This window comes from Arabidopsis lyrata (genome assembly GCF_000004255.2).
Source record: "Arabidopsis lyrata subsp. lyrata unplaced genomic scaffold ARALYscaffold_5, whole genome shotgun sequence".
Classification (NCBI taxonomy): domain Eukaryota; kingdom Viridiplantae; phylum Streptophyta; class Magnoliopsida; order Brassicales; family Brassicaceae; genus Arabidopsis; species Arabidopsis lyrata.
The window spans coordinates 9540737-9560811 of NW_003302551.1; the positions used below are offsets into that span (position 1 = coordinate 9540737).

At 37.7% G+C, this 20075-nt stretch overlaps 3 protein-coding genes and 1 pseudogene across 5 annotated transcripts; 3 read left to right on the top strand and 1 right to left on the bottom strand.

Annotated features, from left to right (window-relative positions):
• The first annotated feature begins 266 nt into the window (after nt 1-266).
• On the top strand, nt 267-1403 carry LOC9311651 (putative nuclease HARBI1). The gene has a single exon (XM_021024044.1). It carries the CDS (start codon nt 276-278, stop codon nt 1287-1289), a length of 1014 nt encoding a protein of 337 aa, XP_020879703.1. The 5' UTR covers nt 267-275; the 3' UTR covers nt 1290-1403.
• A 317-nt stretch (nt 1404-1720) lies between these two features.
• LOC9311652 (WD repeat and HMG-box DNA-binding protein 1) lies at nt 1721-6811 on the top strand. Its single transcript, XM_002875538.2, has 12 exons — nt 1721-2080; nt 2238-3361; nt 3496-3672; nt 3767-3880; nt 4269-4373; nt 4837-4971; nt 5058-5113; nt 5208-5310; nt 5390-5506; nt 5839-5965; nt 6064-6194; nt 6311-6811. The coding sequence occupies exons 1-12, from the start codon at nt 1804-1806 to the stop codon at nt 6701-6703; spliced, it is 2859 nt and encodes a 952-aa protein (XP_002875584.1). The 5' UTR covers nt 1721-1803; the 3' UTR covers nt 6704-6811.
• LOC9311653 (SNF2 domain-containing protein CLASSY 1) lies at nt 6740-11576 on the bottom strand. 3 transcript variants are annotated; one of them, XM_021024638.1, is made up of 6 exons: nt 11492-11576; nt 11012-11104; nt 10628-10872; nt 9129-10538; nt 8919-9056; nt 6740-8839 (listed from the first exon to the last, which is right to left on the bottom strand). In XM_021024638.1, exons 2-6 carry the CDS (start codon nt 11058-11060, stop codon nt 6905-6907), a joined length of 3777 nt encoding a protein of 1258 aa, XP_020880297.1. In that variant the 5' UTR covers nt 11061-11104; nt 11492-11576; the 3' UTR covers nt 6740-6904. The 3 variants fall into 3 exon arrangements, with proteins under 3 accessions (XP_020880297.1, XP_020880295.1, XP_020880296.1); XM_021024636.1 differs by having other exon boundaries at nt 11377-11576; XM_021024637.1 differs by lacking the exon at nt 11492-11576 and having other exon boundaries at nt 11012-11329.
• Nucleotides 11577-16051: 4475 nt separating this feature from the next.
• LOC9313322 lies at nt 16052-18378 on the top strand (annotated as a pseudogene).
• The last annotated feature ends 1697 nt before the right edge of the window (nt 18379-20075 follow it).

Consider the following 20075-nt stretch of genomic DNA (forward strand, 5'->3'; position numbering starts at 1 on the left):
TCTATGATTAATAACATATCGTTTGTATTAAATTTCAGGCATTTCGTATATGTCAGTTACGATCACAAGGACTCAACAATTTAAGTTACGAAGAAAGAATTGAACTGTGGAATTTAGAAAACGAACAATTTGAAGAGTTAGTAATTCAACCAGCTTTGACTTATTATGATCGATATTTTCAAAGAGCACCAGTCCAAACCGATGGAGGTTTGGGATGGAGGAATATTTGGCGTCGATTACAACAAGATGATGCTGCCTGTCTTCAGTTATTACGGATGTCACTTCCATGTTTCACAACATTGTGTAATATGTTGCAGACAAATTACGGTCTACAACCAACACTAAATATTAGCATTGAAGAAAGTGTGGCTATGTTTCTACGGATATGTGGGCACAATGAAGTTCAAAGAGATGTTGGTTTAAGATTTGGCAGAAATCAAGAAACTGTGCAGAGAAAATTTAGGGAAGTTCTTACGGCTACTGAATTATTGGCATGTGATTATATCAGAACTCCAACAAGACAAGAACTTTATCGAATTCCTGAAAGACTTCAGGTAGATCGGAGATATTGGCCATATTTTAGTGGATTCGTTGAAGCTATGGATGGAACTCATGTATGCGTAAAAGTAAAGCCTGAGTTACAAGGAATGTATTGGAATCGACATGATAATGCATCAATGAACATAATGGCAATATGTGATTTGAATATGTTATTCACATATATTTGGAATGGAGCACCTGGATCATGTCATGATACAGCTGTTTTGCAAATGGCACAACAAAGTGATTCTGAATTTCCTTTACCTCCGTCAGAGAAGTATTATCTTGTTGATTCTGGTTATCCAAACAAACAAGAGTTTTTGGCTCCTTATAGATCATCACGAAACCGAGTTGTGAGATATCATATGTCACAATTCTATTCTGGTCCTCCTCCAAGGAATAAACATGAACTGTTCAACCAATGTCACGCATCTTTACGTTCGGTTATCGAGAGAACTTTTGGAGTTTGGAAGAAAAAATGGAGGATTATTTCTGATTTCCCAAGATATAATGTTCACATTCAAAAAAGAGTAGTAATGGCTACAGTGGGATTACATAATTTCATCAGAATTTCAAATTTCTCAGATGCAGATTTTGCAGATGTAATGACAGAAACAAATATAAACAACGGTGATTTTGAGCATGATGTATGTGACATGGATGCAACAGAGTTAGCAGATGGAGAATATATGACGCAAATAAGAGACAATATTGCAAATATGTTATGGGGAAATCAAAATAATAGATAATACTTTTTTAATATGTTGTACTTTTTTTTTATGATGAAACTATTCAACGGTTTTAACAATATGTATGTTAAAAAATTAAATTTATATTTTGATCAATTTGTGTATTAACGGTTTATAATTATATGTTATTGTTTCTTCATTAACAAAAAAATTAATTAATCATTAATATATATATAATCTATAATCTGGACCGCTTATTGATTTGTTACCATTCAAATATTTTATTATGTACCGCAATTAGTTTTTTCACCAATCAAACATTATCCCGTACCGTTTATTTTGTACAAACAGCACTTATCCCGCAAATACTTTTCTTCCGCACGTACCGCAGTTGAACCGTACCGCACTATAATACCGCTTTTCCCGCATAACAAAAAATGCTGTTCCCATTCGGACCCAATATCCCGCGAGACCCACTCTGAAACTGGCGCCAAAATCGAGGTTAAGACTAAAAATGCCCAAATCAATCAGATAGAACTAAACCCTAGAACCAACCAGAGAATCAACATCTCCGATGAAATCACGATCGCTAAAGCTCCGGGAAGCCCATAAAGTTGGCGGAAGCGCCGCCTTCTGCTCTATCCTCTGGGACCACAAAGCCGAACATTTCGTCACTTCATCTTCTACCGATCCCTCAATCTCCGTCCACGACGGACTCACTCCTTCCACTTTACCTCCTACGATTCTTCGACATCACCAAGACGGCGTCACCGCCTTGGCTCTTAGCAACGACTCTACTTTCCTCGCTTCCGGATCTATTGACCATTGTGTGAAGCTCTACAAGTTCCCAAGTACATAATTCAAATCACTTCTTCACATTCTCAATTACATTTCAATTCGTGTTGATAAGTTTGTGGAAGTGTAAATTTTAGCGACATTTGTTGATTTCAAGCTATAGGTTTGTTAGTTCCTTCTTAATTGCAAGTTCTTCCTTTGATTTTGCCTTAGGTGGGGAATTTCAGACGAATATTACTAGATTTACGCTTCCGATTCGCGTGCTTGCGTTTAACGGCTCAGGGAGTCTATTGGCAGCTGCTGGAGATGATGAAGGAATCAAACTTATCAATACATTTGATGGTTCGATTGTTAGAGTTTTGAAAGGGCACAAAGGACCTGTGACCGGCTTAGATTTCCACCCTAATGGTGAGCTCTTGGCTTCGATTGACACAACTGGTACTGTGTTATGCTGGGAACTTCAAAACGGAATTGTTTCGTTTACCCTTAAGGGTGTTGCGCCCGACACAGGTTTCAACACTTCCATTGTGAATATTCCTAGATGGAGCCCTGATGGAAGAATCCTTGCCGTGCCTGGTTTGAGAAACGATGTGGTGATGTATGATAGATTCACTGGGGAGAAGCTTTTTGCCTTGAGAGGTGATCATCTCGAAGCTATATGCTATTTAACGTGGGCTCCTAATGGCAAGTATATAGCTACATCTGGTCTTGATAAACAAGTTCTTCTCTGGGATGTTGATAAGAAACAAGACATAGACAGGCAGAAATTCGAGGAGAGGATATGTTGTATGGCCTGGAAACCGAATTGTAATGCTTTGTCGGTCATTGATACCAAGGGAAAATACGGAATTTGGGAATCTTTGGTTCCATCATCCATGCTATCTCCTACAGTGGGTGTTCCAGATATACTACCAAAGAAGAGGAATGAGATTCTTAATTTTGATGAAGAAATCGAGGAAGAAATTTATCGTGCATCTGAAAGTTTAGATGATGCTATGGGAGATAGTGATGATGGAGAATCTCATCATGCTAGCAGGAAAAGATTGAGGAAGAAAACTTTGATTGATGATGATGTTGATGCATATGAGGAGCTTAATGATGGGAGTAGCTTACCTTCGGCATCTGAAAACAGGAAAAAATCACATAGAGCACATAGAGAGAAGCAGGGTGCAAGAAGTGGGGCTTTTAAAAGCACTTCAGCATCAACCAAGTACAAAATGCAAAGTCCCTTTCAACCTGGTGCAACACCACTGGAACCAGGAAAACGGACGTTCTTGTGTTACAATATATTGGGATGTATAACTACAATTGAACATGAGGGGAACTCCCGTATTGAGGTACTTGAGGCTTACATTTGTTACACTTCTAACTTGATGTTTTCCTTATAGTGGCTTTTCAGAAAGAAAGGGTCACACACTTGGTTCTTTTGTGTAATTTTGGTTTTTTATTTTTGCTTGCTCTCTAAATGCAGACAGATTTTCATGATACTGGAAGAGGTCCACGAGTTTCATCAATGATCGACATCTATGGCTTCACTATGGCATCAATTAATGAAAGTGGGTGTGTCTTTGCAAATCCTTGCAAGGGAGAAAAGAACATGAGTGTTCTGATGTATCGACCATTTAGAAGCTGGGCCAGTAATAGTGAGGTTAGAGGATCATTACTTACACAACATTCATCAGAAATTACGGACCAGGATAGGAAAATAAATGACTTGGTTACTTTTTGATTGAAACATCTAGTGGACAATGAGGTTTGAAGGTGAAGAGGTGAAGGTTGTTGCTAACGGTTCTGGTTGGGTTGCTGCAGTTACAAGCCTCAATTTGCTTCGCATATTTAGCGAGGGTGGTTTACAGGTTTCTCCTTTTATACTCTATTCTTTATCATGTGTCATAATTCATGCAAGCTGATCAGCTACACAGCCGATCGGTCATAGCTTACCATTAAGTGTTATAATGATTTTCTGCTTAACTCGCTGTTGTGAATTGTGCCTCTGTTTGGCTCTATTTGGAGTATTTTTAGATGAAAAGGTTTTATTGACGCAACTATATAATTACTACGAGAATCTGCAGCTCTCGTAAAACACTGAACTAATTGAAACAACAACAGGATTTAGATATAGTCAGTGTATTTTGGCATGAACAGATTTTGACTAACTTAAACAGAACGGTAGTGTGTAATATGTACCGTAGTATTGATATACTTTGTCTATTTGATCTGATTAAGTATGGTCATTTCTTGCAGAAACATATTCTTTCCCTTGATGGGCCTGTAGTCACTGCAGTAGGATGCAAGGATCATCTTGCTGTGGTAACTCATGTTTCAGAGTGTCTTCCTTCAAATGAACAGGTAGGTATCATTTCTCACTGGTTCTCTGCTTAGATCAACCTTGGAGTCACTTGGCATCCCCTAAATAGTAAATAGTGTGAAAGGACATTGTCAATATGTGTTGATACCGATATTAAGCTTCTTAAACTCTATAGTCTTAGACATTGTGAATGCCTCTTTCAGTCCTCAGAGGGATCTTTATTTTAAACCAAGTAAAAACCTAATATAAATTTATCTTAATTGGGATAGTTTTTCTTGTTTTTTTCTGTGGTTTCACTGTAGAAATTTTCAATTTTTAATAACTCTGGACTTAAACTAAACTACAGTAGGGACTGAAAATAACCTTCTCAAAATTGGACAATATCCCCACTCCAAATGTACATATTTCGAGATGATGGCATCTAGATCCATATGACAACAAATATACTGTCAGGTTATTATCTACAATGCATCCTCGCCTCAACCTTGTTTCACAAATTTGCAGGTGATGGAATTCAGAGTCTTTAACATATCCAAAATGACTCAGGAGTTGAAAGGCCGTGTTGCCTTAACCCCTGGCTCACGTTTAACATGGATAGGATTCAGTGACGAAGGTTCTTTGAGCTCATACGATTCTGAGGTGTGCTTTCTTGCATTCCCGCTCACTCATTTGCTATTGCATTGCATTGCATACAACACACATTACAACAAAAAGGTTTCTTGCAGGGTGTGTTGAGAGTTTTTACTAGTCAATATGGTGGCTCATGGATCCCAGTCTTCAGGTTACTTTCCGTAGCTATCTACAATTTCCGAGAAGTCTCCTTACGCATGTTTCCTGAAGGTGTTTTTACTTACTGAATTCATTGTAATTTTCAGTACCAGTAAAGAGAAGAAACAAGAAGAAAACTACTGGGTGGTTGGCTTGAATACAACCAGTTTGTACTGTATAGCTTGTAAATACCCTGAGATTTTCCCACAGGTATATATTATCGCTCTTGATATTAAGGTGTTTACTTATCTGGAAAATATAGGCTCACCTATTCTTCCTGCCATTTCAGGTGACACCTAAACCAATCCTTACCATACTAGACCTTTCTCTCCCGCTTGCATCCTCAGATTTAGGAGCAGCATCTCTAGAAAATGAGTTAATGCTAAAGCAGCTGCTTTTATACGAGGTTTTTCTCTCTCCTTGTAACACCATTTTAATTTGCTGTTATTTCTCCTTTTTCTGGTCAAGTTTTGATAAGCAGTGTGCTCCGTGTCTCCAAAGTGTGAGCTACCGAAGTGTGTCTGAAATAGTCAAAATTTGTTTTGGGTAAGCAACAGGGATGAATATACCAGGAGAATTCATGTTCTTGCAAAACATTTATTCCTCTACTTATATGTGTGGAATTCTAGCTATATGTAACCAAGCTAGAGACATTCTCATTACAAAGTCTGCTGGAAACTAGTATCAATTATCGATATGTTTGACCAATTCCAATATATCATTTCCTCCTAATCTCAGACTCAACGAAGAGTGGACGATATGGCTTTGGTCGGGGTAGACACAACAGCACTTGAAGATGAAGCTTTCGACCTGGAAGTTTCTCAAGATAAATGCATACTAAGACTCATCAGCTCGTGTTGTAGTAGTAAGTTAATTATCTATGTGCTCGTGTTGTGTGTGAACTCAGATTCTAAGACCATTGCTGTCCACATTTTTACAACAGGATTCTTTACATTTTTTCAGGTGATAGTTTTGTAAGGGCCAGTGAACTTATGAAGCTTTTAACTCTAGAAAAATCAATGAGAGCAGCAATAACACTGGTTACCAAACTCAAGCTTCCTTTTTTGGCAGAAAAATTCAGCAGCATACTGGAGGTTATATACAAGAACTTTCATTTCTTATTTATTGCACAAAATAGAAGAAAGATTATATACATACCGCCATTGCTTTCTTTAGTCGTAATGCTAATTTTCTGGTTCTTCACTAACAGGAAAGGTTGCTTGAAGAAGCTAACGAGGCAATAACAGATCCTTCAGAGAATCCAAACAGAGAAGTGGTTACAAGAGTTGAATCCAAGGTCCAGAATCCTCCAGCTTCGATTCAGACAAGTGAAAGCACAGAGGCAGTTATGAAATCTTCTGCAACTAAGCTGTGTGCTACTACACTTGTAAGGAAAGCGAAAGTTTCAGAAGGTCTTAAGCTGGGAAAAGAACAAACAAAGAAAGACGAAACTGAAGATGCGAAGATAAAAGAGATAAAGAAATTGAATTTGAAGAATCCGGTGAACAATGTTAACAAGGAAGACAAGGGACAGAAAAAGGAAGTGAATCAAGGAGAAGCTCGACGTTCTTCAAACCCGTTCCTGAAATCAACTGTTAAATGATTTTATTTGGAGGTTTTGTTTTATTTAACAAGAGTATGATGAATACATCTGTTTCACTTTATTTAATATTATGATCCTGTAGCTGAATGATTACACAAACTTGTGATACGGGATTAGTTTATATTACAATACAACAAGCTGTTAAAGAATCATCATCAAAGGCATGGTGAAACAGAAACTTGAACTGTAAAACTTCAGCAATCAGCCACCTGTTGAAGCTTTCTCGTTCTTCATTATCATATGGAAGGATTTGACTTTGTCTTCCTCCACTATTTCTCTAAGAACATCGTCCTCAATCTTCTCAGCTTGCCACTGAGATGGGTCCTCCACAAATTCTTCGCTGAAAATCATACTTGAGACCCACTCTTTCCAGGTCGTCCTCCTGTATTTGTCTTCCTCAAGTGTTCCTCTGGACAAAAGCTGGTAAACGTACACCACTTTCTGCTGTCCTGGTCTGAACGCACGTGCGATTGCTTGCTTTGTCTTAGAAGGATTCCACTCCGAATCAAGCATGATCACCCGTGAAGCAGCGGTTAGACTGATGCCTTCTGCACAGGCCGTGATCGAAGCCAGCAGAACGCGGGACTGGCCTCCTGGTTCTTCAAATTTGTCTATCACTCTGCCTCTCTCAAACAGCTCGAGATCCCCTGTCAAGGTCAGGAGCTCTCGGCCTCTCTGCCACCTGAAAACATTCTCAAACAGCTCAAGAAACAGGCGGATCGGCGCAATGTTGTGGCAAAAGATGAGGATTTTCTCCCTCTTGACCACCCGGAACACTAGGTTAAGCACAAACATGACTTTTGATCCTTTCTTTGCATCATGCTTGAGCTTCTCAATCTCGAAAAGCTCCTCAGGATTGAAGAATTTGGTGCAACATGTAGTGGTTTTGACCAACCAAGGATGGATAGCTGCTAACGTTATGAGTAACTCAAGCTCGAGTGGATATCCATGGTAAGTCGACATTATATTCTGAAGTTTGGTAAGACTCTTGTGCTGTACATCAGTGGAATTCATCAACAATGTGTAAATCTGCAAACCTGGGAGAACATCACCACTTCCGCTTCCGCTCCCTTCATAGTTATCGATGAAACCACTGGTCATATTCCTCAACATGTTGAGACCCTGCAAGCGCTCATCGCCCACTTTTGTGTCAATCTTCTTGGCAATAATGTCGAGGAAGAATTTCCGAGCTCTATTTTCAAGCAAGTGAGGCGCCTTTTCCACAGCTTGGTTGGTCTGGAACTTCTGGTCCAACTCCACAAGAACCTCATGAACAAACTTGGGTCTAGCCAAGCACAAAGTGTTGAAGTACTCACAGAAGTTGTTCTGAAACAATGTACCCGAAAGCAGAATCCTCAAATCAGTATCAACTTTCATCAAGGCCTTTCGTAATCTCGATTTGGTACTCCTCGGGTTATGTCCCTCGTCTAAAACTAGTAATCCAGGAGACTCTCTCAGTACTTTGGCCATGTATTTTCTATGAGCAAACTTTGAATCTTCCCTCATCAATGTTTGGAACGATGTGTAACCCATCACAAGAACACTCGGCTGTGCGTGCCATTTCTGGATTTTGTCTAAACAGTCAAGAACATGCATAACATCTTGGCTCGGTTTTGGAATTCCCTTGAACTGAATGGTGTTCTCTTTGGACACACAGTAGGTTCTACGACCATGGAGCAAGTGAACAGGGACCGGAATCTCCCATTTGATGAACTCCTTATACCATGTGTACAACGTTGTTTTTGGAGCAAGAACCAATGGCCTTTTACCCGGAAATATCTTCAAGTAGCTCGCGAGAAAAGCTATGATCAGAAATGTTTTGCCTGCTCCGGGAGTATGAGAAACCACGCACCCACCTATCTTCTCTGAACTCGGATCCATCATCGCGGGAATCACTGACCCGGCTAAGTTCTTCCAGAGAAACTCAAAAGCTTTTTTCTGGTGCAAATGCAGTTTTCTCTTAAGCTGAGGTATTAGAGACCAAACATTGTCACTTTCTTCAGCAGAGGGCATATCGGAGGAAGCAACTGGTATAGTGAAAGTATGGTTCTCAACTCCATCTTGGTTCACTTTAGTAGTATTAATGTCATCTTCGTTGATTTGCTTAGTCTCCGTGGTCCATTTCTTGTGCTGCGCCTAATGAAAACCAAACCACCAAAAAAGTTAATAGTAATTCATCGAAAATATGTAACACGATGTTGTTTTTTCCACTTACAAAAGGTGCAGAGACATATTTTATCTCAGATCCTACATGACTACACAATCTGCAACACATTCCGATTTCTTCATTCAATTCATAATCATGTTCACAATCACCGGTTGCTTTATGGAACGCCTCGTTATCCACTCTCACCTGAAATTTCAAATCAAACTATTAAACACAAGTTTTAAGGAAAATATCAAAAGATTTGCAAAATGAATATACCTCATTGTCATCAAGAATGTAAGAAGAAGCCAAACATAGTTCCATTTCCCTCCATAGCATCTCGTTCTCTGACGTCTCTCCGTCACCCTCATCCTCGTCACTCAACCTTTCTTCGGCTTCCATAGAAAAGGTTGCAGTGTTCTTTAACCCCTCCCACTGCTCAACAACATTGGTTGCTTCATCTTTGGCTGCAATTGTAGAATCAATTCTACTCATGTACGAGTCTATCAGCTTGTTATACGCGCCTGCGCTCAACGTTCTCTTCTTATAAATCTGCGGTTCCTCAGAAACTCCGGTTTCCCTAGAAACGGACCTTATTCGGGAATGCGGTCCATTTCTTTTATGAACCACATTGCCAATGGGTCCATTCCAACCTAGATCAGATTCCATCTCTTCCATTTCCAACTTCTTCTTCTTCCCGTATTTTGCTGCTTTACTACGATACTTATCGATCTCATCCATCAAATGACTTCCAGAGAAACCACCACACAAACTATTTGCATTGAGACCAAACTGTTCCAACGGTATAGGTTCAAAGACAGGAGTGAAAGGAATAACCGAAAGCTCACAATTTCGACCAAATCCCTCTGTTTTCTTTCTCTTCTTCCTTTCAGTTTTGTCTACCAAAACAATCTCTCTTTGCTTATCCTTACTTAATCCCTTTGTGCTTCCTTTTCTTCCAAGTAAATGCGATAACGGTAAGTATAAATCGTCATCGGTATCTCTATCATCATCACAATCTTCTTCGTCATCGTCATCACTTGAAACAGTCCATGTACTGTACCTATATGGCATCATCCTTACCCATCCATCCTTCGAATCTGGCTGCATCTCAGAGTCCCCGTATCTCTCAGGCCGCCCGCTTCTTCTCTTGGACCGACGCAGCTCCATTACCTCCTCTTCAATCTCCTCCTTTACATCACTCTCTTGATAAGTATCCTCAGCTGGATTGAACAAAACCACCTTAGACATGAAAACACCGTCTTCGACCGTGATGTTCATTGCACTCAAAGAGCTACTAGAGCCTTCGCAATCTTGATCAGTCACAATCTGATAAACCATCTTCTCGTGAACTGTTCTGATCTGAAACACAATGTTTTTCAAAACCGATGTAACAAGCAACCATGTAAGATCAGGCAAGAACTTCCCCAGGTTTAGTCTTGTTTTCACCAGCGAAGAACAGTCCTCAGAGTATCTCCATCTGTAGTAGCGGTCCAAGCTTTGTTCCTTGCAAAACTTTTGGAGAATGGCGATTTCGTTGAGTCCCACGAGTACCGGAACTTTATTCATTCTATGCTTCTCCAAACCGATGCAGCCTTGGTCTATATAAACAATGACATGGAACGTACACAAGCATTCAGATTCATGAGGCTTCCTCTCTATAGATAATATCCTTGCATCCACCCAAACCTACACCACCATACACACACAAAAATGTTTCAAAACAGCGAAAATGCGAATAGATTTGAAGATTTTCATATTGAAGAAAGTGAATATACCGGTTCTGGAGTCTCTTCATCCAAAGTGACATCTTTCTGATAGAGAACGCAAACATCGATACCGGGTCTTAAAAAGGAAGTACAGTCGATCAAAGTCGCCTTTCTTGATCTAAGACGAAGCCTCTGAAATGGTCTTATATCAGCCAATACTTGTCCATTTTCCAAGAGACGCATAGTCATCGTTCCATTCTCGATTCTTAAGTACTCCACGGCCTTCCATGTCCCCCAGCAGAACACCTCGAAAGCTGCCACAATAGACAAAACAGAGCAGATTATAAATACCATGATCTAGCAAAGGCTATGACTTAGTTTAAAGTAACAATCACTGAAATCTGAATGCATGACATTTTAGGTAAAACAATAAAGATCTTTTAAAACACTTACGACATGGATTAAATGGATGATTAAACTCAAAGTAATGCTTTCTCTTCATCTTTTTTTTCCTTCAAGATCACTTGTTGATCCACATATGATCTCCTGCAACGAATACATATATAGCTTCATCAGGATTCATTCACCACTTAACAAATAAAAAAAGATTCAAACTTTATCTGCAACAAGAGACAACCCATAACATATATGAACTTTAAAAGTTGATCATAATGTTAATGTGCAAAAGCAACATCATTGTACTAAAAAGGGGAAAAAAACAGAGTAACAGTGTCGTAGAGTGTGGTCATCAACAACAAACAAAACCCAGATTGAAAAAATCACAACTTTATGATCAGAGCACAAAATTAGTATATCACCTTTGAGGGAAAAGAAGAAAATGAGTTTGATTCTAGTCCATGATTGACCCGAAGAGGAAAATAAGAGAAGGAACAAAATATGATAAATGGAAAAGGACGGCGAAGAATTCAATACCACACTCACGCAGAATCTTGGGGACTGTGTAACTTTTTTATTTCCCCTTTTTGCATGAATTTGCGCAGAATCGATAAAAGTGATAGAGAGATATAAAGGGAGACAAAAAATTGAGAGAAGAGGAGGGTTTAAGGATCGAGGGTATTATTGTCATTTCACGTACGTACTTCTTTATATGGGAAATAAACGGCTGCGATTTGGTCTGTCTTTACTATCTTTAGATTTTTTACTGACACAAAGAGTAAAAGCCAAGTTGTGTGCATGGTGGCCTCTTGGATCCACATTGAGATAGGTTTTTAGGAAAATATCCCACACAAATTCATGAACTTTAATTTTTAGTTTTGTTTTACACTAAAACATGAGCTTTTAATATGGTTTTGATATATAAACAGAAACAGAAATTTTGAAGGAACTATTTTGAATTTGACTATCCTTTTTCTATTATTGTTCCAAATCGTGCATCTCTCACAAAATTTATGAAAAACTTTTTTCTTTTTTTAGTTATTAAATCAAACAAACACTAAAATTTATAACATTTGGAAATGCAAATGACGGGGTTGTGTAAACCATCGGATATGTAATGTCCTGGAACACGGTCTCCTGAAGCTTCATCTACGCATAGAATCTGAGTTGTTGCCAGAACCGGTCTTAGTCATAAGCAGGGCCGGCCCAAACTATTTGAGTGCCTAAAGCAAAAAAAAATTTGGCCCATTAAGAAAAACTGTTATAAAAAAAAAAAAAGTTTTAACATGTTTGGGATTCGAAACCGTGACCTGTACAACAAAAGACTTCAAACTAACCACTAGACCACAATAACATTTTAAAATTTGATGCCCTTAAATCTACTTATAATTATTTGATGCCTAAAGCCCTTGCTTCATGGGCTTTAGCCATGGGCCGGCCCTGGTCATAAGCTAGAGAAACATGTGCTTGCGGTCGAGGATATGGTTATTAATCTACCCATCCTCTTTTTCCAAATATCTCTTATAATTCTATTGGTTATGCGCTGGGTGGTAGAATGATAGTTAGTGGGTTCGACTCATACACTTGCAAAAATGCTTTAACATTTTTCTTTCTGGTATGAATTAGGCCTCCTGTTTTTTTTTTTTTTTCTTGTAACCTTCAAAATGGTAGGGGTGGTTTCAAAATGGTAAAGGTTAATAGGAAGCTTTACCAAAATCTCTTTTTCTCTTTCTAGCTTTAGCAACAGCTCTCGTCAAGAGAACTGAAATCATAAAATTCATAATTAATAATATTACGACATATCGCCTGTATATTAAAAAAGTGTTATTGATGCTTATGTGGTAAATTCACAATTATTTTTTCTTAATTATTTTTTATTTAATTCTATTTTACTTATTGTCAAATACTAATAATTGTATTGTCTTTATCCTTATTATTGTAAAATCAAAAACATATACATATTGAATATACTTACCGAAGGTAAAAATGTTGAATTTCATATATTTAGGCGTATATAAAACATTCTTCAGTATTGAACTTTTTAACTGGTAGTGCAAGAAAAATTAACCTTTTATTTTTAGAATTTACAAAGCTTAAATAATTTTTTTGTAAACAATACATATATAATTTTTTTGGAAAATATTTGATAGTAAGATTTTGACTAGTTCTCAATTATCCATAAATTACTATCATGTCATTGCAGTATTTAAGGTGTCAATCCAAATGGGTGTGATGCTAGCAATCAAGATGCAATCAGATTTCACATAGTCAAGCCAAGCAGTAACATGTTTTGTAGTTTCTAACAGTCCTAGGTGATCATGCAAAAACAGAAATTCTAACAGAAACAGGCAATATACTCGATCACACAGCTTGATGCCAAACACTGGATGTGGTCGAGTACCAAACAGAAACTGCAACAAATGTACTCTACCACACAGTCCGTCTCCAAACCACTGTGTGTGGTCGAGTACTTCAAATGAAATAAGCAGAAATGCAAAAACAAAGCAACAGGTAACCAGAACAAGCAATCAATAGCGATGTAAGCAGAGAAATCAATTGGAAGAGAAATTCCTGAGGATGGGGTAATCGAGTAGTGAAGTCTCCTTAATCTACAGGTGGTTAACATGCTCAACAAATTATCCCTAGACAACAAGTTCAATCACCAAATCAAAGTGCTACCGCAACAGAGATCCTCAAGCTAAACTAGTCCCAGACTCAATCACCATTGACGAGAGCGAACCTAACAGGCATTACGAATCAACAAGTTAAAGTCAAAACGCTCTCTGTAACCAACACCTTGGTACAGAGGCACGAATCTCTGGAATTAGTGGTTCAGACATTTCATCGAACACCTTTTGGGTGCGGAAATGTCTGGGCTCAGATTCCAGTTGATCAGAAAGCAATCAACATTAAGAACAACTAATCCATAAGGGATCTACCAATCAAACTCAACCACCTAGCAGATCAAGGATTCTAAACTACCCTAACCCATCCTCAAGAACCCTAATCACTACTCAAAATTCATAACTAAGAACACAAACCCAGAAATCTCTAAAAACTTCATAACTTCAAGATCTCAACAAGATGAACAACTTTGTAGAAGAAATCAAGTGCAAATACTCAATAGATTAAGAGGAATCTGGATTACAAATATGAAGAAAACCCTAATTATTTTTGCAGAATAAAACTTAGTCTGAAAATTAAGAGAAACAACCTATTTATAGCAAATACTAGGAAGCCCTAAAACACAAAACGACAAAGTTTTAAAGGGTTTAAGAGAGTACTCGACCCTTGTGATCGAGTATGAGCAATCGAGTAAAGTTGGCGTCTTTGTGGATTCTTGCTCTGGTCATGATGTAATGCTTCATCCTCTTCTCTTCCTTACGCTCAATGTCTGGTTGAGTGCGGATCTGAGAAGACTCTGAAGCTTGTGATCAGGTGGCTGTGGGGAGTGGAGATCGAGTGGTCAGTCGAGTAGGTGCTTGGTGATGCAATCGAGTGGTTAGTCGAGTAGATGCCTGCTGATGCAATCGAGTGGTTCCTGGTGATGCAATCAAGTGGTTCTGTCGAGTGGTGCCTGGTGATGCTCGACCGTGCACTCCATTTGGTGATGAGAAGATGTGGTCGAGTGTCTTGAGAGGATGGCTGCTGAGAGTGCTCGACTAAGTGCTCGACCTGGTACTTGAGTGGTGATCTGGGGTCGTGGTCGAGTGATCTGAGGGAAGCCTGCTGGAGATGCTCGACCACTCTGTCGAGTGATGGCTTGAAGTTGTGATCGAGTGTCTGGTGAGAAGTGGTGATCGAGTGTCTAGTGAGAAGTGGTGATCGAGTGTCTGGTCGAGTGATGAGGTAGAGTGGTTCTTGAAATGCATGGTTGAGTGTTGCAATCGAGTGGGTGAGGAGCTTGTTGTCGTGATCATACTCGACCACATTGGTCGAGTGGTCTGGTCATGGATGTCGTTGAGTTACTCGACCACATGTGCTGTCTGATCGTGCTCTGCTTTTCCCAATCTGCTCACCAACAACTCCAAAGTACCTGAAAACAACACAAAATGCAATATGTATGCAAAACTATCCTAATCATATGCAAACTGATGACAAATGATGAAGAATGGTATGAAACAGTGATGAAACGATGCTAAAGCAATGCTAAATGGATGCTCAAAACAAGTAAAATACAGACTTATCAATATTGTATATAAAACTATATAAGTACATTTGTAAAAAAAAATTAATTGTACTATATATATAAACTATTTATCCACATTCACATACTTGACCAATTCAACTCGGATATTTGGTGACTTAAAGATATTCAATTTGATTTCCGACTTTTGTTTAAAACGTATTGTGAATATATAAAATGTTTTGCATCAATGAGTGAGTATAAACTTAATGAAAACAAAAGACGTAGATATGCTTAAAGAAGTTTTAGCTGCATGGCCAGGAGAAATTGAAGAACTCGAGAACTTAAACTTAAATTTAAGGAACGTAAACTTCATGTTTTCTAATTATAACTGGATTGAATTAGCCCAATTTCTATGGTTAACAACGTTGGCATGTAAGTGATATCTTTTTCTTTGGAAGTACTAAAAAAGATATCACTTAAAAAATCGAAACTGGAAGTACTAACTTTTTTTTTTCAGTGGAAATACTAACTAAAAATATTTAAAGTACGGAAATAATTATTTTGTGAGCCACCTGATTTCTTATTCATCAATATATATATTTTATATAAAAAAAATCTTAAATACAATCTTAAGTTATAATTAAAAATGGCTTTTAAAAGAACATTATTATTTTTTTACTTAAACATGGTAGATCCTAATAAATATACTAGATACACATATCTTTTTATATAGTCTGTATTATCAATTTGAAACGACATAATATAATTCAGAAGAGCTTAAAGATTGGCGACGAAGCAAGAACATAATCTATCGCCGCTTCGATCAATTCTTATGTAAGTTTTTTTTTTGGCCCGTTTCTTCTAGGTTTTATTTTGATGAAGTCAGATTTGGATTTTAGTTAAGTCGATTTCTATTAAGAATCTGAAATTTCTCTCAAATTTGATTAGTCTAAGTGTATAACTGTTAGTGTTAGTGTCTTAGTAATGATGATGTTAGGTTGCAATAGTTTTTTTCTTAATTAGTAATTGACTTTGAGTTTAAACTTCATGTTTTAGGTACGACTAGAGATGGAGCATGTCTCTATGTGTTCAATAGATTGTCTTCCTGATGATCTTCTTGTCCAAATCTTGTCCTTACTTCCCACGAAAGAAGCTGCTTCAACCTCTATTCTGTCCAAGAGATGGGGGACTCTGTTTGCTTTGAGTCCTAATCTTGACTGCAACGATTCCATCTTTTGCCACCCCGAAAAGAGTAAACGAAAGAGTTTTGGGTATTTCGTATACAAAACATTGGCTAATTTGGAAGGCGGTAACCGTATAAAGAAGTTCTCATTAGACCTAGACGGATATGGTAAGCTTGTTGTTGACAGTTGGATATGAAATGCCCTGGAACACAGTGTCTCTGAGCTTAATTTATGCTTAGAATACATGGCGTGGTATATTGATCTCCCATCCAAAATCTTCACCAGCACAAAACTCATTAAGCTGTCATTGGGAAGAGAATATTGCTTCTCAAGTTTTCCTTTGGATATATCTCTCCCTGCACTAAAGGTTCTCTTCCTTGATTCAATCTGGTTTAAGGACAATCAACTATCGAATGTGTTTCTCGCTGCTTGCCCTGCACTTGAGGACTTAACCATCCATCTGAGGTATCATTCAGAAACACCACACGTCATATCCACCATTGTGGACCTCTACTACTCTGATTATGCTCGGCCTCATCAGTCTCTACATTGTAATTTGGATTTACTTGCCAAAGCTACACTTGACCTTACTTTCGCAAAAAAATCAGATGGGCTGGTTTACGAGGATGTGAGGGATCGCATCAGCGGGATACGCAACGTCAAGACCCTGCACTTGACTTCTTCTGCTGTCGAGGTCAGTTTTAGTGTATGATCTCATCATCTTTTGGTTAGAAACAAGAAAAACATTCTTTGTGTGTATATTTCAGGTGATCTCAGTATGCTGCAAAGGTCGAATACCGGTGTTCAACAACCTCCTTGAGTTAGTGTTTTCGAGTAAAAAAATAGGTTGGAGAGTGCTTCTGCCACTGCTGCTAATGCGTTCTCCAAACCTAAAAACTCCGGTTCTCTCGGTGTGAAGAAAACCCTAGACAAATCTTACTTTATGTTATATGACTTTTGCATCATGACATTAAAGTAGTCTCTCCTCTTGATGCTTCAGGGTCTGCATCGTACACATATAGAAAAAATCGGTTTGTGGGGATTCGCATTCCCACAAATAATCAAGTAAAGATGTTGAGTATCATGCAGTATCAAGGAAGTGCACACTAGCTGAAACACATTAGTCATTTCTTATTGAAAATGGATTGTCTTGAAGTTTTGAAAGTCTACATTGCAGATGAATTAGATGACCCCAAAAAGATGCAACTTGAACGTGCAGAATTGTGGTTTCCGACCCCAATTAATATTTTATCGAACCACAGGGAGCAATGAACCAACACATTAGGAATACACACGTTCGCTTAATCTAAGCAAAATAGATAGCTTTTGGTTTCCTAAAATATGACTAACAAATAGATTCAAACTAAACCAAAAAAATCAAAGCAAAACAAGATCAAATACAAAAGACTAACAATTTAAGCGAAAAGAAAACGAAAGAACTAACATAAAAGAAAACTAAAAGAAAGAAGTATGGATCGTTGGTAAGGTAATTGACAAGGGTGAATGATGGTTTAAACAACGACGAATTAAACGAACAATCAATGTTTAATCCTATGACATGAGTTCCTTAACTAGACAAGTTCACTTCCGTGATACTAATCCTTTTACAAATCATTTAATAAGCTAAATCTTCCGATTGCAACCAAATGATTCATAAACATTAAATACAAGATCACACAAGTCATCGATTCCATCTTACGACTACAACTTCCATTGGCCCAGATTAAAAATCGCATGCATAGAAGGTTCAGATTAATTCAAAACATCTTCCGAGAATGAAATAATCTAAAATCTAGAAACCTCTTTTCCAAGTTCATTTCTAGCATTAAAATCATTCTATACATGAAGATAAACATAAATCATCAATCAAACATCATGATCAATCATCAAATCACCCTAAATCTACCAAACCAACAATCCAAAAGTCAACTACTCACACATACTCAAAACGCAAAAGTAAACCGTACAAAAGATAGATAATGAAGACATGATCAAGATTTTATAAAAAGATTTAACAAAACATAAGTAACAAAGATTTAGATGATGAAATAAGTTTACAAAACATGAAGAACAAAACAAGAACAAGAGAGAGAGTTTAGAGAGTTGTAAAAGTCTAGATTTCTTTATTTTACACTAAAATGAGTATTTATAGTGGAAAACTGTCGGTTGCAGCTCTGATCGGTTGACCTGATAGGTTGCAAACCGATCGGAGGCTTCTTTAGTACGTTCTTCGCGTTTTGCCGCTCGGTTGTTCCGATCGGTTGCAAACCGATCGGATTATAACTTTTGCTCCGCAACTCCGTTTCAGACAAACTCACCACCGTTAGAAAGCTAATTCAATTTCCTAAAACTTTTATGAAGGGCTCCAAAGCTAAATAACAGGGGAGAGTCTTTATATGACGTGATCTTTCAAGAACTTCATTTGGAGCCATCATCTAGATCGAGTGTAGACCGATCTGTTTGTAACTTTTGATACGCTACTCCGTTTGATACTAAATCACCACCATTAGAAAGCTGATTCAATTATCTATAACTTTCATGAAGGGCTCGAAGCTAAATCACAAGGTATAGGCTTCGTATGATGTGCTCTTTTTACTCCTTTTTGGCTCTGCTTCCTTCGCTTCAACCTCGTGTTCCTCCGCAACTCCAAGCGTCATGAAATATACACACAGACCACAGAAGAATGTGCAATATACAATCGAGAACTCCTAAAGTACTATAAAACTCAATATAACACACAATGACACAAAACACTTATTAATCGAAGAATATATACATGAAACATGAAGATAACATGGGACAAACCATGATGATATACATGTATATCACCACCCCGGACTTGCTTTTTGCTTGTCCTTAAGCAAACAAGTTATCAAATAAGCTCAAATTGATTTCCTTTCACAAAAATAGTAAGATGCATAAACCAAGTCTATAACCACAAATACTTTCCTTCTAATTCCAAATGCAGAAAAATCATTTCATCCAACTCTTTAACATTTATTGATGATTAAGCGCGGTCTCACAAAGGGAGAGTAAATCATTCTCAATTGGTTTAGGGAAAAAGGCAAATTGAGGTGGTTCAAAAGAATTTTTCTTTGGTGGTTTTCTCTCAAAACATAGGAATGCTAGACAATCGCAAAAGCCATCTAAGACCAAGAACAATTTATGCATACAAAGTTTAATCTCCAGTTGTTCTACCCGTCTTATTATGTAAAATCCATCTTTCTACCCTTTTGCAATATCCATTTCCTTTTAATAATTAACCCCCAAATTCTAGTTTTTAAAACACCAAACCTAATGATCATTTTTCTTTTTGTTGTCAATTAGGGAAAAACAATTTTGAACACTTAGCTCTTTTCTATTTCTTTTCTTTGTCCCCAATAATTAACCTTGCAAATTTCTTTTCTTCTTGGGAATTAGAGCATCTTTCTTATGATTTAATTCCCTATTTGACTCTTTTCTTTCTACAAGATCATGCCTTTCTTTTAATTCCTTCTTCCAAAACCCAAACCAAATTCTCAATTCTAACCACCTAAATCTTTCATTATCACCCTAATTGCTAGTCCAATAGAGTTCCAAAGACTAGCTAAAACGAGAGATAATCCTTTGTCGTTCCCAATACTCTCAAGATTTTGCAATCTATAGCATTATCAACAAAAGGCCTCACTCAAACAATAAATCGAGGGTTTGAAAGAATTGGTTAAGGTCAAGGGTAGGGGTACCATTCTAAAGATGAGAATGGCTATTCGGATTAACATAAGAGTGGTGAAATGAATAAGGAAATCCGAATGTGTCATTTTAGACTACC